At 42.0% G+C, this 16,970-nt stretch overlaps 1 protein-coding gene across 3 annotated transcripts in view; it reads right to left on the bottom strand.

The window, feature by feature from the left end:
- The window catches only part of GABRA4 (gamma-aminobutyric acid type A receptor subunit alpha4), a 70,465-nt gene extending 53,926 nt beyond the window's left edge, over positions 1-16,539 (bottom strand). The window contains exons 1-2 of one of the 3 annotated variants that reach the window (XM_043513903.1): positions 16,334-16,539; positions 15,207-15,325 (exon numbers count right to left, since the gene is read on the bottom strand). In XM_043513903.1, coding sequence (XP_043369838.1) covers positions 15,207-15,325; positions 16,334-16,377 — 163 coding nt within the window. In that variant the 5' untranslated portion in view covers positions 16,378-16,539. Of the gene's footprint in view, positions 1-15,206; positions 15,327-15,515; positions 16,136-16,333 lie in introns of those variants that run through there. The other 2 variants (XM_038399477.2, XM_038399478.2) reach the window with 2 other exon arrangements.
- Positions 16,540-16,970: the final 431 nt, after the last annotated feature.

The raw sequence follows: 16,970 nt of genomic DNA, 5'->3' as shown, positions 1-16,970 counted from the left end.
CTCAGAAAATATACTTTGACTCAGTGGATAAGAAAACAGGTGCCACAATGGAAAGACTTAAGCAAATTAGTATTTTAAACAATTAGGGACCTAATTCAGCAAAACCTTATTACCAGGACCAAGTTATTTACTACTACTAACATGGGAATGGGAATACAAGTATTGTAAGCAGTATGCAACCTTTGACTGATTCTTGCAACTTCCACTGATATTAACACGATGGTCATGAAAGTTGCACTGAATACTTATATCCTATACTTGTCAATAGATTGGATACAATAGACTGAAATAACAGTTCACTGCAAAGATTCTCCAGCTAAACCCATCATTGTTCTTTGCCATTCTATAGAGAAACCACCTCTAAAAGACGAATAAGGATCCAGCAACTAATAAGGGCCTGATCCAACTCCCATTAAAGTAAATGGAAAAACTTCTGTAGACTTTAATGGGAATTGAATCTATCCCTTCTGAGACAGCTAAAGGGGTGCTAAATAGTACTGACTATAATGGGTGTTTTGTGATGTGGGCACTAGTCCAATAGCAATTTAACTTGGACCATCAACTCATGTCATATATGCTATTAAGCAGCCATTAGATAGACGGTAACAGCTTTGGGACATATTTGAACGGGTTTCCAGTCTCCACATTTCTAAAGAAAAGACATTATCTGAGTCTATATTAACTCAGGCTTTTTGATAGTTCTTACAATCCAATAAGAAACACATGAAAACTTGAAGACTTTGTTTCAAAGGCAAAGAATGTCTGCCTCTTGTAAAACTGTTGTATGCACAGATGTCGTTTTAAATCAAAATGCAGAAATGAAAGGAAAGAAGAAAGTAGACAACTTGCAAACAAATGAACTATTTGTCTCTTCAGCCAAGCGCACACATTGCAAACTACAAACCAAAAGCAAATTAAAAGTTTGTAAAATTATTCCATTGAACAGCCTGCACACTATGTCTTAAGGAAAAGTTAGGAGAAAATACTAACACTAATCTCTATTACTCAAGGGCGTAAGAATATTAGTAGTGTATTTTAGACTATATAATCACTTTAATCAGCTACTTCATCTGTTAACTCTAAGAAACTGAGTTTTAACATTCCTCAAACTCTTTTACTTCCTCTTTCTTTTCAAAGTGTATTTTCCCATTTTAATTTCACAGATTGCTATAACTTTATAACTGCATCAAAATCACCAAAGGCACAAACATCCATTGGAATGGGGGCTTCTTGCAGACACAGACTGATTATTTTAGTCTACTAAGTAGCTGCAACGTCATGGATGACAAGTTTACAGAGTGTATTAAATGAAATCACTCTTTGGAGTATCCTGAACCAGAAGATGCAAAACTAAGGCAGGAAAGTGATTTAAAGTCTCAAATTAGGCAACACAGCCTAATGACAGTACCTCATGGGACCAGTGTTTGAGTAACTAGTTACACCCTCACATCACAGGTAGGTGGAGGCTAGAAGCACTACAGAGTAGAGCTGTGTGACAAGCAGAATTTCCAACATTTCAAAATATGTTTCGTTCCTAATTTAAAAAAAAAAGTTATGTTTGAGTCAACTGAAATATTTCATTTCAATTTTGAGATTTGTTTATAAATATTAATTTCTGAACAAAAAATCATTTTGAAACAGAAAATCAGTTCCAAAAACATATCAAAATGAAACATTTCAATCTTAAAGCACTTTTTCCCCCAAAAAACAAAGTTTCAGCCAAATAGACACGTTTCCACGGGAAGCTTCCATCTTGACAAAATGACATTTTCTGGTGGAAAAATGATGCATTGGAAAACTTTTGATTAGCTCTACTGCAGAAGTAAATGTGAGCTAAAGCTGTGATAAAGGAGCATATGACTTTCTAGCAACTACTTCTAGTCAACTCTTGGAATAGGTTTAATGAGCTCCTGACACAGACACATTCACACCATGTAAAGGAACCTTTAAGGGAGAATAAAGAAGGAAATAGGAGTTCCCAGAGAAGATCGATCTCTCTCTCTCTCTCTCTCTCTCACACACACCTCTAAAATTAAGGGACTGCTCACTGACTTCAATTGTGTTGTCTCATCTAATATCAGTGAGATACTGAAATTAATTCCTTATATTTTAAGGCATTACAACCCAGAAATCATGTCAATGTAAATAAAATCATTTAATTTTAAATGTTTTTAGGGGAATGTCATGCTTACAAAAGTAAAAATTGAAATATTAATGATAGTAGTTTACAGAACTAGACATAAAGAATGCAACCAATGTTCAAACTTTCACCTACAGTTCTACCACTCATCCTGACTGGCAACACTCTGCTTTTCCTATTCTCTGGCCACAGGCTAAACTGTTTGGTGGTTTGGAAGTGTGTACTAGGAGCAGGTCACTTTGACTTGAGACTAAATGACACTCGAGCATGAAAGCACTGTACCACCGATCTTGAGATTATTAACTATGTAATCAGAGGTTTCAGAGTAGCAGCCGTGTTAGTCTGTATTCTCAAAAAGAAAAGGAGTACTTGTGGCACCTTAGAGACTAACAAATTTATTAGAGCATAAGCTTTCGTGAGCTACAGCTCACTTCATCGGATGCATTTGGTGGAAAAAACAGAGTAGAGATTTATATACACACACACAGAGAACATGAAACAATGGGTTTATCATACACACTGTAAGGAGAGTGATCACTTAAGATAAGCCATCACCAACAGCAGGGGGGGGAAGGAGGAAAACCTTTCATGGTGACAAGCAGGTAGGCTAATTCCAGCAGTTAACAAGAATATCAGAGGAACAGTGGGGGGTGGGGTGGGAGGGAGAAATACCATGGGGAAATAGTTTTACTTTGTGTAATGACTCATCCATTCCCAGTCTCTATTCAAGACTAAGTTAATTGTATCCAGTTTGCAAATTAATTCCAATTCAGCAGTCTCTCGTTGGAGTCTGTTTTTGAAGCTTTTTTGTTGAAGTATAGCCACTCTTAGGTCTGTGATCGAGTGACCAGAGAGATTGAAGTGTTCTCCAACTGGTTTTTGAATGTTATAATTCTTGACGTCTGATTTGTGTCCATTCATTCTTTTACGTAGAGACTGTCCAGTTTGGCCAATGTACATGGCAGAGGGGCATTGCTGGCACATGATGGCATATATCACATTGGTAGATGCGCAGGTGAAGGAGCCTCTGATAGTGTGGCTGATGTGATTAGGCCCTATGATGGTATCCCCTGAATAGATATGTGGACAGAGTTGGCAACGGGCTTTGTTGCAAGGATAGGTTCCTGGGTTAGTGGCTCTGTTGTGTGGTGTGTGGTTGCTGGTGAGTATTTGCTTCAGATTGGGGGGCTGTCTGTAAGCAAGGACTGGTCTGTCTCCCAAGATCTGAGAGAGCGATGGCTCGTCCTTCAGGATAGGTTGTAGATCCTTGATGATGCGTTGGAGGGGTTTTAGTTGGGGGCTGAAGGTGATGGCTAGTGGCGTTCTGTTGTTTTCTTTGTTGGGCCTGTCCTGTAGTAGGTGACTTCTGGGTACTCTTCTGGCTCTGTCAATCTGTTTCTTCACTTCAGCAGGTGGGTACTGTAGTTGTAGGAATGCATGATAGAGATCTTGTAGGTGTTTGTCTCTGTCTGAGGGGTTGGAGCAAATGCGGTTATATCGTAGCGCTTGGCTGTAGACAATGGATCGAGTGGTATGATCTGGATGAAAGCTAGAGGCATGTAGGTAGGAATAGCGGTCAGTAGGTTTCCGATATAGGGTGGTGTTTATGTGACCATCGCTTATTAGCACCGTAGTGTCCAGGAAGTGGATCTCTTGTGTGGACTGGTCCAGGCTGAGGTTGATGGTGGGATGGAAATTGTTGAAATCATGGTGGAATTCCTCAAGAGCTTCTTTTCCATGGGTCCAGATGATGAAGATGTCATCAATGTAGCGCAAGTAGAGTAGGGGCATTAGGGAACGAGAGCTGAGGAAGCGTTGTTCTAAGTCAGCCATAAAAATGTTGGCATACTGTGGGGCCATGCGGGTACCCATCGCAGTGCCGCTGATTTGAAGGTATACATTGTCACCAAATGTGAAATAGTTATGGGTCAGGACAAAGTCACAAAGTTCTGCCACCAGGTTAGCCGTGACAGTATCGGGGATACTGTTCCTGACGGCTTGTAGTCCATCTTTGTGTGGAATGTTGGTGTAGAGGGCTTCTACATCCATAGTGGCTAGGATGGTGTTTTTAGGAAGATCACCAATGGACTGTAGTTTCCTCAGGAAATCGGTGGTGTCTCGAAGATAGCTGGGAGTGCTGGTAACGAAGGGCCTGAGGAGGGAGTCTACATAGCCAGACAATCCTGCTGTCAGGGTGCCAATGCCTGAGATGATGGGGCGTCCAGGATTTCCAGGTTTATGGATCTTGGGTAGCAGATAGAATACCCCAGGTCCTGGCTCCAGGGGTGTGTCTGTGAGGATTTGTTCTTGTGCTTTTTCAGGGAGTTTCTTGAGCAAATGCTGTAGTTTCTTTTGGTAACTCTCAGTGGGATCAGAGGGTAATGGCTTGTAGAAAGTGGTGTTGGAGAGCTGCCTAGTAGCCTCTTGTTCATACTCTGACCTATTCATGATGACGACAGCACCTCCTTTGTCAGCCTTTTTGATTATGATGTCAGAGTTGTTTCTGAGGCTGTGGATGGCACTGTGTTCTGCATGGCTGAGGTTATGGGGTAAGCGATGCTGCTTTTCCACAATTTCAGCTCGTGCACGTCGGCGGAAGCAGTCTATGTAGAAATCCAGGCTGCTGTTTCGACCTTCAGGAGGAGTCCACCTAGAATCCTTCTTTTTGTAGTGTTGGCAGGAAGGTCTCTGTGGATTAATATGTTGGTCAGAGGTGTGTTGGAAATATTCCTTGAGTCTGAGACGTCGAAAATAGGATTCTAGGTCACCACAGAACTGTATCATGTTCGTGGGGGTGGAGGGGCAAAAGGAGAGGCCCCGAGATAGGACAGATTCTTCCGCTGGGCTAAGAGTATAGTTGGATAGATTAACAATATTGCTGGGTGGGTTACGGGAACCATTGTTGTGGCCCCTTGTGGCATATAGTAGTTTAGATAGCTTAGTGTCCTTTTTCTTTTGTAGAGAATCAAAGTGTGTTTTGTAAATGGCTTGTCTAGTTTTTGTAAAGTGAAGAAACAGATTGACAGAGCCAGAAGAGTACCCAGAAGTCACCTACTACAGGACAGGCCCAACAAAGAAAACAACAGAACGCCACTAGCCATCACCTTCAGCCCCCAACTAAAACCCCTCCAACGCATCATCAAGGATCTACAACCTATCCTGAAGGACGAGCCATCGCTCTCTCAGATCTTGGGAGACAGACCAGTCCTTGCTTACAGACAGCCCCCCAATCTGAAGCAAATACTCACCAGCAACCACACACCACACAACAGAGCCACTAACCCAGGAACCTATCCTTGCAACAAAGCCCGTTGCCAACTCTGTCCACATATCTATTCAGGGGATACCATCATAGGGCCTAATCACATCAGCCACACTATCAGAGGCTCCTTCACCTGCGCATCTACCAATGTGATATATGCCATCATGTGCCAGCAATGCCCCTCTGCCATGTACATTGGCCAAACTGGACAGTCTCTACGTAAAAGAATGAATGGACACAAATCAGACGTCAAGAATTATAACATTCAAAAACCAGTTGGAGAACACTTCAATCTCTCTGGTCACTCGATCACAGACCTAAGAGTGGCTATACTTCAACAAAAAAGCTTCAAAAACAGACTCCAACGAGAGACTGCTGAATTGGAATTAATTTGCAAACTGGATACAATTAACTTAGGCTTGAATAGAGACTGGGAATGGATGAGTCATTACACAAAGTAAAACTATTTCCCCATGGTATTTCTCCCTCCCACCCCACCCCCCACTGTTCCTCTGATATTCTTGTTAACTGCTGGAATTAGCCTACCTGCTTGTCACCATGAAAGGTTTTCCTCCTTCCCCCCCCTGCTGTTGGTGATGGCTTATCTTAAGTGATCACTCTCCTTACAGTGTGTATGATAAACCCATTGTTTCATGTTCTCTGTGTGTGTGTATATAAATCTCTACTCTGTTTTTTCCACCAAATGCATCCGATGAAGTGAGCTGTAGCTCACGAAAGCTTATGCTCTAATAAATTTGTTAGTCTCTAAGGTGCCACAAGTACTCCTTTTCTTTATGTAATCAGAATGACTTGTTACAAAACCCTAACCTGCTGTTATTGATAGAGCGGACATTTATATATTAAATTACCTTAAGCAAAGGATTGTACAGAAGCCTATTAACACTGGATTTGATCAGTAAAAATTGCTCGTCACTGGACCATGTGAATGTTTCTGCACATCAACAAATCCTCAGAAACATTAAGGAACTATTTACAATACACTGGTGGTTAGTATTTTTTTAAATCCACTAAGGAGTAGGGGAGTCCTACACACTGCTATGGGCACTGTCAAGCCTGAATCAAAGCCTGCAAGATAAAATGCTTCTAGATCTGCTCATGCAGGATTAAAATCAACTCAAGCAAAAAGCTAGAATTAATTGGGTGTATGCAGGGAAGTTAATGGATTACTGAAAGGGACAGATTCCAGCCCCTAAAACTATGGGCAGGCCACAGGATAATAGCATAGGGTTCCCAGGGTTGCTATTCCAGCCTATGGACTGAATTGTAGCTACAGGCCTCCCAATGCCTCCTATGAAGAGGTTCTGGGCTACTGGAGCCTTGTAAGTTTTGATCCATTATCTCCTCCCCTGTGCCACCCTTGGCCTATCTCAGTGGACAACTCTAGGGTGACTGCAGGAACAATGTGGAGCTTACATGTGCAGAAAGCCTTGTATGGACCTTGGCAAATTTCACCATTAGAAAAATTTCTAACAGAAGAATTAGGAAATTAATTAGGGGTTAAAGTTTGCGCAGAGCCTTCTGTGTGTGAAGTGCAATTTAGGTGCTAAGCATTGTTATTACCATTATTGGGAGAACAGTCCCTTGGGCACTGGGGTATATAATCTGTTTTAGGACTGTCCCCAAAGGTATGGCTAAAGTCAACTGGTACAGCAAAAGCTGTTTGTGGATGATTTGGTACTCTCTCTTTTTAGATAACTTCTGGCTAGACAATAGAGGAAAACAACATACATTTGGGACTGGGAAGCCATCAACCAATACAGTTCAAATAAAACCAAAAGAGCAATCGGCAAGAATAGCAGAAGGAAACCTGAACGGGGCCCTTTTTTAATTTTGGTTTTAAATTGTGAAATCATGGTAACTGAGTTGGACATCTTTTAAAGTGAATGTTTAGTGGTCATGGAAAGTCCAAGGTAGACAGCACTGGGCAATATACCCTCCACAGCCTATTCAGACAGAAAATAGAGAGACACTGTATAGGCATAATCAATTCTCAAATACCAATGCCCCTTCTCCTACCCATGTGCCTGAACCCTGACCCCCTCTAGGAATAAGGAGATAGCTCAGTCTCTTTGCCTATTCAACTCTTAGTCTCTCTGCTGAAACTGCCAACGAGGGTGGTACTGCTGCCAATTTCATGATGTAGGCACCTGTCTACTGAGAACTGGACAAATATCACCAGCTAATTTTACATAGATCACTGAACAGCAGACAGATGGTAATGACTTCAGTCACAATCAGCCTGGGTTATATTCAAATCAGCCAACTACAGGTAAACAGTCCTATATCCTTGTAATAATCCCCTGACTCATCCAATCTAACCATCTGAGGAAGACTGGACAATTAACTGGAAAACCAATCAGCTTCATGGCACAGTTCCCATTGGTAGCCCACTGATGATTTTTAATAAATACATTAGGCCATATGATGTAACCTTGAACTATGTATGCATTTTTAATAGAGGCTCATAATTGTAAATATTTGTCTAACTTCTAGAAACAGACTAAATTACCTCTGTTTTTCCAGTGTAGCTTGTGTTTATTTTCTGGCTTACTGGATGTCAAGTCTAAATTAAAGGCCCTCCCTCACTCAAGTATTTCTTGCTCACGATAGGAGCTCTAAGGATTTTCAGAAGTAGGCCTTAAACCATTAACAAATGATGTATTGGTCTCTCTGGACTGGTAGGGAGTGCAAACTCTCTCGAAGGGATGCTCAGACGCTGAGCACTGAACAGCTAGAGTGTGTCCTGAGGATGGGTGGAAGGACCTTTGTAACAACCCTTCTGAGTAATGCTTGGAGTGGAGCTGTTTAGCTCCACAAAGAATCCATGCACACTTTCACCGATATGGGCTCTGCGGGGGAAAACAGGCAAATCCACCTGAGCCTCAAAAGTTATTAATCAATTAAAAGCTGAGAAAAATGCTTATGTCTATCATTCAAGTGCAGTACAACTGTGATGTGACTGTGTAAAGTGGCGTTATGGAATTCCACGTTTACCGTCTCAATTATTTCCAGATTAAGTAGGCACAGTTTACAAATATAAACAAGATACAGGGGATTTTTTGGGGGGGGTACATTTCTCTAACTGCCAGTTTGTCAAACTCAGTCTAGATTCTGACAGTCAAGCTGGTTGTTTCATTTTCAGCAATTATCACTAGTAATAAAGACTGTGCAGACCAAATAATGCCCTGAGTGAACCTGTACAGCCCCCGTGCATTCAGATTATGTTCTCAGTGATGCCTGTGTAAACCCATTTTCTTCAGTGAGTTTACACAGGTGTAGCTCATTAGAAATCAGTAAACAATCCTGTAGATTATGAACAGAAAGGAGTAGAATCCATTGTATTGCCTCTTAGCTGCATCAGCTCTGTCAGGGCTAACAGGGCAAAAAACCCCAAATACATAGTTTTGCTAGTCCTGTGTGCAAATACGCATAGGAATGGATCTGTTGAATAAAAAAAAAAAAAAGAGGCTACTTTTGCATAAATTACTTTTTAGACTAGAACCACACATTAAATTAAAGGGGGGGGGGTGGAATTAATCACATCAATAATTTTTAACAAAATTTGTTTTTAAATCTAACATGCATTTCATTAGTCCATGAAATAAAAATAACTGCTAAGGAAAAATATTAATCATGTCCAGACTGGATCCCGTTTTTTTTTTTACATGATAAAGTCACAGAGGTTAATTATACAGCTTCACCACTAATTTTCAAAGGGAGGTATAATACTTTTAGTGATGCAACTCTCCTTAAAGTCAGAAATCCTCACTTTGAAACAGTAGCAGTCAGCGTCTGTATGTGGCATAAGTGTTGGCATAATCCCTGGATCAATAATCCAAAGATTGAGACTGAATTACCAGTGTAGTCCGGTGACAGCTGAAAGCAAAACTAGTCCATTAAAGGTTTAGTTGGAGTCAATTTTCAACAGCAGCTAAAGATTGCATAATATGTGATTAGACACAGGCTGGGCATGTGTATCCTGCCTAAACTTGGTTGTCATTTATATGAACCATGAAATTCCCACAATGTCTAGCAGATCAAAAGTTTACTTTGTAAGAATATATGACTTTCCTCACCAGGTCAGACCAGTGGTCCATCAAGGCCAGTATCCTGTCTCTGGCTTTCTCTAGTACCAGATGCTTCAGAGGAAGATTCACAAAAAACAAACAAACCGCACCACTATCTGTAATGGACAACTTGCCCACAGTTTCTTCCTAACTCCAGTCAGTGGTTGTCTTATGCCCAGATGCATCCATTATATCCATTTTCATGTTTTAATTCGATCCTCTGTCTCCAAGCATATTCTCATTATCCTAATAAAGATCTTATTTTTCTGAATCCTACCAAAATGAGCTTAATCCAGCGGAGGGCAACAAAAATTATTAGGGGTCTGGAGCACATGATTTATGAGGAGAGGCTGAGGGAACTGGGATTGTTTAGTCTGCGGAAGAGAAGAATGAGGGGGGATTTGATAGTTGTTTTCAACAACCTGAAAGGGGGTTCCAAAGAGAATGGATCTAGACTGTTCTCAGTGGTAGCAGATGACAGAACAAGGAGTAATGGTCTCAAGTTGCAGTGGGGGAGGTTTAGGTTGGATGTTAGGAAAAACTTTTTCACTAGGAGGGTGGTGAAGCACTGGAATGGGTTACCTAGGGAGGTGGTGGAATCTGCTTCCTTAGAGGTTTTTAAGGTCAGGCTTGACAAAGCCCTGGCTGGGATGATTTAGTTGGGGATTGCTTCTGCTTTAAGTGGGGGTTGGAGCAGATGACCTCCTGAGGTCCCTTACAACTCGGATAGCTTATAGAATCATAGACTCTCAGACTCAGTGCTATCTGGTCACAATAGCTTCCACAGGGTAGTTGTAGATTGCAGGCGAAAGATTTCCTTTTATTCATTTTGAATTTGCTGCCTTTCAGCTTCATTGAATGTGCCTTTGCTCTTGCATTATGAGTGTATGTAAACAGGAGGGCCTCATTTCCCTTCCCCATGCCATTCATTATGTGTCTCTCAATCAGATCCTCATGGTTAAAAGTGTCTAAGTGCAGAGCTCAGCTGTGCCAATCCTATCTAGGTGCATACTGCAGGTGGGGATTTAAAGTTTCCAGGAAACTTCTCCCCCGTTTGCATGTCCTCACTGAGACTGGATATAATGGCAGTGCATTTCCCTGCCCTAAACTCATTGACTGCTCCAAGTGAACAACTCTATCAGCGCTAGCCTCCCCAAAGTGAATGGGAAAAGCATTCATGGCCCCAGACCACCTCCTAAAGAGCCAGTGGATCTGGCTTAATGTGGAAAGGGAGCACATGCTGCAGCCTCAAAGAGGGTGGTGTACTAGGTATTGGGTATCCCCCATGCTCCAGGAATTATTGCCACTCCATAGGTTGCCACCGGGACTTCCAGCTCTGCACTACCACTTGTGCTGGGCTGTGTGTCTTCAAGGCACAATCAACTCCTTAGAGTCATAATACCTACTTGCCTACATCTGTTCATACCCCATTACCATAGGGGTTAAGCCAAAGATCAAGTGTTATACAGAAAGAAAGAGCCATTTGAGTTTATTTTCTCAATAGTACAAGCTTTCAAAATCAGCAAACGTACAAAAATACATACTTATGCTGATCCTGTTCACGCTAAATGCAACAGCCAGAATTCTTCGTAGTTCAATAGGAACAAGAGCAGGCTTAACTGTGTTTACCTGATAAACCACGCAAGTTCTAAGAGACCATACAGTCCATTAAGAAAACAAAAACACACCAAAAAGCATGTGTTATAAATATGAAAGTATGACCCTGGCTAGGATATCACTTGCACTGGTGTAAATCATGAGTAATTCCATTAAAGTCCATGGAGTTGCATTAAATCAGTACGCATGAGACAGAATCAAGCACTATATTTACTCAAGTAAATAATGTACTAAATTAAGTAATATAATTTAAAGTGATTTTTAAAGGTATAAGATCATCAGTGAAATGTGAACAAGCTCAATTTTCAGAGAAAACACAGGTTTTATAATTGTTTATAAAAGATTTTTCTTCCTTTTCCATTATGATAAAATAAAGGAAACACACAAGCCGTGAATTCACATTGTGGCTAGAACTGGTGCTCCATCAGACTTTTGCTTCTGAAAATTTTGTGGCAGGTTACCATTTTTGGTAATACCTTTGCAATTTTGCAACAGAGGAGGACTATTTATATAAAAACATAACCTTTTCATAACCACATCATATTTACTGTGAGCTCCATGCTCTTCTGATCCAGTGTATCATAATCTTTTGATTTGGAAAGCAGGGTGCATTGTAAATTCTAATGAGAATACTGAATGCAATGTAATGGAATATATATATATATATATATATATATATATATATATATATATATATATTTTTTTTGCAGACAGTGTAATTGACTTGAGTTCTACTATTGTGTACTTCTTCCACACCTCACAGAGCAATATTTTATTCATTAGTCTCTACATATTTTCCCACTCCTGAAATAGCACCTGTTTATCTTCAAAACAACTGTACACTAGAAATCTTCCTGATTATACTTCACAGCTTTCTTCTACAAAATTGCCCTTTTAATTTTTGGGAAAATTAAAGCCATGCTATCGATTTAGTTTTATGTTGCTATTCATCAGGTTATTTCCCTCCCCCAAAATCTGTAAATTCACTACTATTCTGAAAACAGCCATCTAAAATTTAGAAACCATTTCATAGATATCATGGCCTTTTTAATGAAAAATGTCTATTTTTGTGTACGAAAACTGCCAAATTCACAATGCACACTAACCAAGCATATGTTTTTGGTTTTGTATTTGTTTTATTAAGTTAGTTGATCGTTAATGACTGGCGCCAGCCTGACTTGCATGGGAGACCCGATTCCTCCATTTATCCACAGAACCGATACAGAATGGGTAATCGCTTTCCCACCCCCCATTTTACATGAGGTTCAATCCCATACTTGTAGGGCCACTTCTAAATGTAAAATGGTAGTTTGTCTCTATGCTCATTCAGCCTCTCTTCTGTTTCTCAAAACTAGCATTAATTAGCACAGTTGTTGGCAGTGTTTGGATCCATATTAGGTTTGATCTAATTCCTATAAAAGTATTTTCCATTCAGTTTTATAGGAGCTGGAGCTAACCCATTTTTAGGAAATCATCCAAAAAAATTATATATCTTTCCTATTTTGCCTCAGTATGCAGAATTTTTCATGAATTGTTATTGTGGCAAAGCTGGCATATGCCAGAAAATTTCAAAAACTATGGCTTGCTTCCGGGGTCTGATTCTAATCTCACTTAAACTAGTGAGAATCAGAAACAACTCCATTGAGTTTGGGTATATAAAATGAAAGCCATAATAATGCCTGGGAAATAAGTTCTTGGGCCTTGTTTGGAGCTGAAAGAGCTATGGATGGTGAATAAGCTTCAGCATTGACTATTATGCTGTTTGTCAGCATGTGACATAACTTTGACATTACTGAAACATATTGTACTTTTTTCCTGTGAATACTGATGTCCTCTGTGACACTTGTTTACTATGCATTCATTGGTGAATGACCCACTTTTAAAATGTGAATCACATTTAGCATAAATATTTATCAGCAAAGACCAGAATACAAGGAAAAACATGACTGAAGAAGTAAATATTTTAATGATTAATCATCTGCTATTACTCTGAGTTCTGTCAAAGAATCAGACCTCTACATTTATATGCATTACTTTATGCTAAAAGCGACTTTTGCCAGTTCAGGTGAAGGTAACTTTTGCAACTAAAGACACCTTCTTAAAAAATTTAAAGTATTTTTCATGTATTACTTATAATCTTTATAACATGAAAACCACTCACCTTTGAGTTTTAAAGTTAGCTACTAGAAGAAACAAGCCATCTAGTCCCCATACTATAAAATATTCACCAAAAATACATTTTTCAACCTGAACTCTGGTTTTTTCTTTCACCTGCAAACCCTAAACTATTTATTTACATTTGTAGTTGGGAGGTGAAAAGGAGGACAGAATTCTCTTTTGCTTCCTGTTAGAATTTTTAAAAAGCCAATAACATGTTTTTAATTATTCTGTATTTACCCAATAGGCTGCAAATATAAAATCTCCATGAACTGTATATTGGTTACAGATTCAGCATTCTCTGCTCATTTTAGACATTCTAATACTTTGCTTAAAGTATATTTTTACATGCTTAATAACTGTGTGTTCAAAACAGAATAGCGAAGTCTTGTTCACAGCACATCCCTCTGAAAGAAACCTGCAGAAGAGTAATCTGTCTTTAGGAGAGTCAAACTACAAAAGACCATCTGCGTAAATTATCTTCATCCATGCTTTAACAAGATTAACTTTATTTACACCTAATGTCCTAAGCCTAGTTTATAGAAAGCCCGCTCCACAAGGTAAAAAAATCTAAAATAAACAAAAATTGATTAATGGTGCTCTGTGTATTTTTCTTCTATGGTAAAATCATGCATGCGTGCATACTATTTGGTATGTGCATGGAGTGTTTTAGCTTGATGTAGATGTATCAAATGTATGAAGAAAGTATGTCAGGGCAGGAGCAAAGTATTTCACAGAACAAGCCTACATAAAGCCCTCATTCAAACCTGATGGGTAGTAGCCCCATGACTGTCTTGGTCAGCCTGGTGCATCACGAGAGATGCTGTGTCACTTTTCTTTTTCCCAAGCCTATATTTTAATACCCTAATTCCAGGAAAAAGTAAAAGCTGGATTTATCTGGATCTTTATGGGTTTTGGTCCCTAGCTCCCAAATTATACCATCAAAAGAGAGAACATACTGTCTAGCTTTGCCTGTAGCGCCAGAAAAAAAACCCGGCACCCCAATACTTCCTGGCACAATAGTGCCACAAAAACCAAGATTCAGCACCTCAACCCAGCTAAATATTGTTCTAAAGAAAAGAGAAAAATTGAGGCATTTCAGTTAAAAATTGACAGGGTCCCATACCCAATTTGTATTTTTTTATTTTTTCCCCTAGTACTATTGGAGTAGATGCATCAGGGTCCAGATTTGTCAGTGAAGTAGGAGTAGCTATGCTGGTTTCTGTTTAGATTGTACATATAGGATCTTGGGGCCAAAAATTGCCAAAGTCCAGCTGGATCCAGGTGTCAGATACATATTTTTGAAGCCCCATTGTGCCAATATATGGTGGGCTCAAAATATTGTTAGCGTAGTAGGAGCAGCTAAACCCATTCTGTTTTAAACAGTGGGACTTGGGAGATGAGGGCTAAAAATTAGCAGGATCCAGCAGTGTTTAGATGAGGGATCTAAGTCTTTGCATTGTTATGTCGATATTTTTGGCGCACACTCAGTATAGCTAAACTGGTTTTATGTAGTGGAATTTGGGCTGTTACTGCCTACGTTTGTCAGGACCCACATGCTGGACTTGGGGATCTATGGCACTTCTGCTCCAGCGTCCAGATTCTTTTGGTGCAGCAAGAGCAGCTAGTCTTGCTCTTTATTTTGACGGCACAATCTGGGGATCAAAAATCAGCAGGATTTGGCAGGATCTAAGCAGATCCAGCTTTTTGCTCTCCTCGCTCCCACTGATTTAGCTTCTCCTCAGACTCTGAGGGACAGTATTTTGGGGAGGGGGGGGGAGAGCAGGAGCGGCATTGGCACATCATCATTCGTCCATAACAAAATCAGGATCATTACTTTGGTTTGTTTGTTTTTTAAACGCACAAAGCCTACCTAGTTCTCCCCACAGACAGACACACAGGCAGACTGACAGACAGGAGGGACCGTGCACAGTAACCATACCCCCAAATCCAGGACGCAGCCTGTTGTCATAACCATCCAGGAGACTGTTCAGGATGCTTGTAAAATTCTCCGGCCATAATTTCTCCTCCTTTTGGATCTGTCCCGGGGGCTCAGTGACGCTGCCAGGGGAACAGACAAGCCATTATCATTGTTGATGCGAACTTGGCTAGGAGCAGCCAGTGGTCAGGAGGGGTTTTCTTCAACCCCCGCCCCCTCCCTTCCTCCGTCCCCTGCCCCGTCCAAAGCCAGCCGCGCCGGGGATCGATCAACGGGCAGGCGGCCTGGATCCGCGGGCTCGGGGGGACTCACCCGGTCGCCAGGCACAGGAAGTGCAGGAGGGTGATGCAGAGACCCGAGGACATGGCGATCACTAGCTCCTTGGCACAAGCCATCGTTGCATGCCATTCTCCAAGCCTGGCCGCGCGCCCCCGTCGCTCAGCGCCCCGGCCAGAGGAGAGACCCCAGGCGCCGGCGGGGGGAGGCGGCCGGCGGCCCCAGAGCACCCGGGCGGGCGCTCGGAGGAGCGAGCCCGGGGCACCCCGCTCGCTCGCGCCGCTGGTTTCCCTGCCAAGCTACGGCTGGTGGCTGCCGTGGCGCCGGGCGCTCTGCACATCCAGGCGGCTGGGCGAGCCGCTAACTCTCCGGGGGGGCAACAGGCTCCCACCCCCCCGCTCCTCCCTTCGTCCCGCCCCCGCTAGTCCCTCGCAAGAGGGGGATCGGCTCGATCACATGGAGCCGGGCGCTGCGGTTCGCCTGTTTGTTTGCCCAGCTCCACTGCAAGCGCCAGAGGAGAGGGAGGATCAAACGTGGCAACTACGAGGACAGAAGCCGGGGGGAGGGTGGTGGAGAGGGGGGGGGTCTCCTCCCTCCCTTTCATCCCTTCACACCACGGCTCTGGGATGGGTGGGAAAAGGTTAAAGCCTCGCTTCCCGGCCAAGTGTTAATTTCATCCTGGGGAGGGGAGGGGCACAGCCACTAATTGGCGAGAGAAAATGTCACTTTAGCAAGAAGCCCAGTAATTACCAAGAATAGGCTGTTTGAGGACAGCCCCCTTTCCCCAGCACTTCCACCCCCATCTAAAAACATCCCCCCCCCCCGCCCCATTCCCTTTTGGGGCATTATTATACCTTGTTGCCTGCTGGTGACAAATACTTTCACTTCTTTGAAACATTGTATCCCAGAATGACGCAGACTTTGCTGTGAGACTCCCCCCTCTCTTCCCCGGGTGGCTCTCTCCCCAGCTGTCCTGGTGATGATCATGGTGATGAAGTCTTCATCTGTCTTGACTGTCTTTCCTTTCTTAGGAAGGGGTGGGGGAGAAACAAACCCACCAGCCACAAAGAAAGGAAAGCCTGGCGCATGTGTTTCCTGGGTGCGGGAGGTTTGAAAGAAGGAGACTTTTTTTCCCCCACGTAGATCGTGGTATAAAATAAGGGCTGGGAGGGGGGGTGTGGAAGAGCATTGTAGCTGCAGTGTTAAAACCAGTGCACACCCAAAATGGATGCAATCGAGCTAATTACCCTTGGATAGAAACACGGAGATGCCACACAGAGAGAGCAGATAGCTTGCACATTCAAGAGCTCATTGTTTTGTGGTTGGTTGGTTTGGGTTTTGTTTCCCCATAGTGATGAAACCAGCTGTGATGGCCCAAATAATTTCCATTATATTAAATCCAAGGGATGATGCACCAATTACAGAGAGCTCCCTTTTGAAATGTTACTACTCAATCAGAGATTGTTGGGTTACAAGGTTCTTCCCCCTCCC

Source organism: Dermochelys coriacea, chromosome 4 (genome assembly GCF_009764565.3).
Source record: "Dermochelys coriacea isolate rDerCor1 chromosome 4, rDerCor1.pri.v4, whole genome shotgun sequence".
NCBI lineage: Eukaryota > Metazoa > Chordata > Testudines > Dermochelyidae > Dermochelys > Dermochelys coriacea.
The sequence above is the reverse complement of the archived record's forward strand: the minus strand, read 5'-3'. Positions and strand labels throughout refer to the sequence as shown.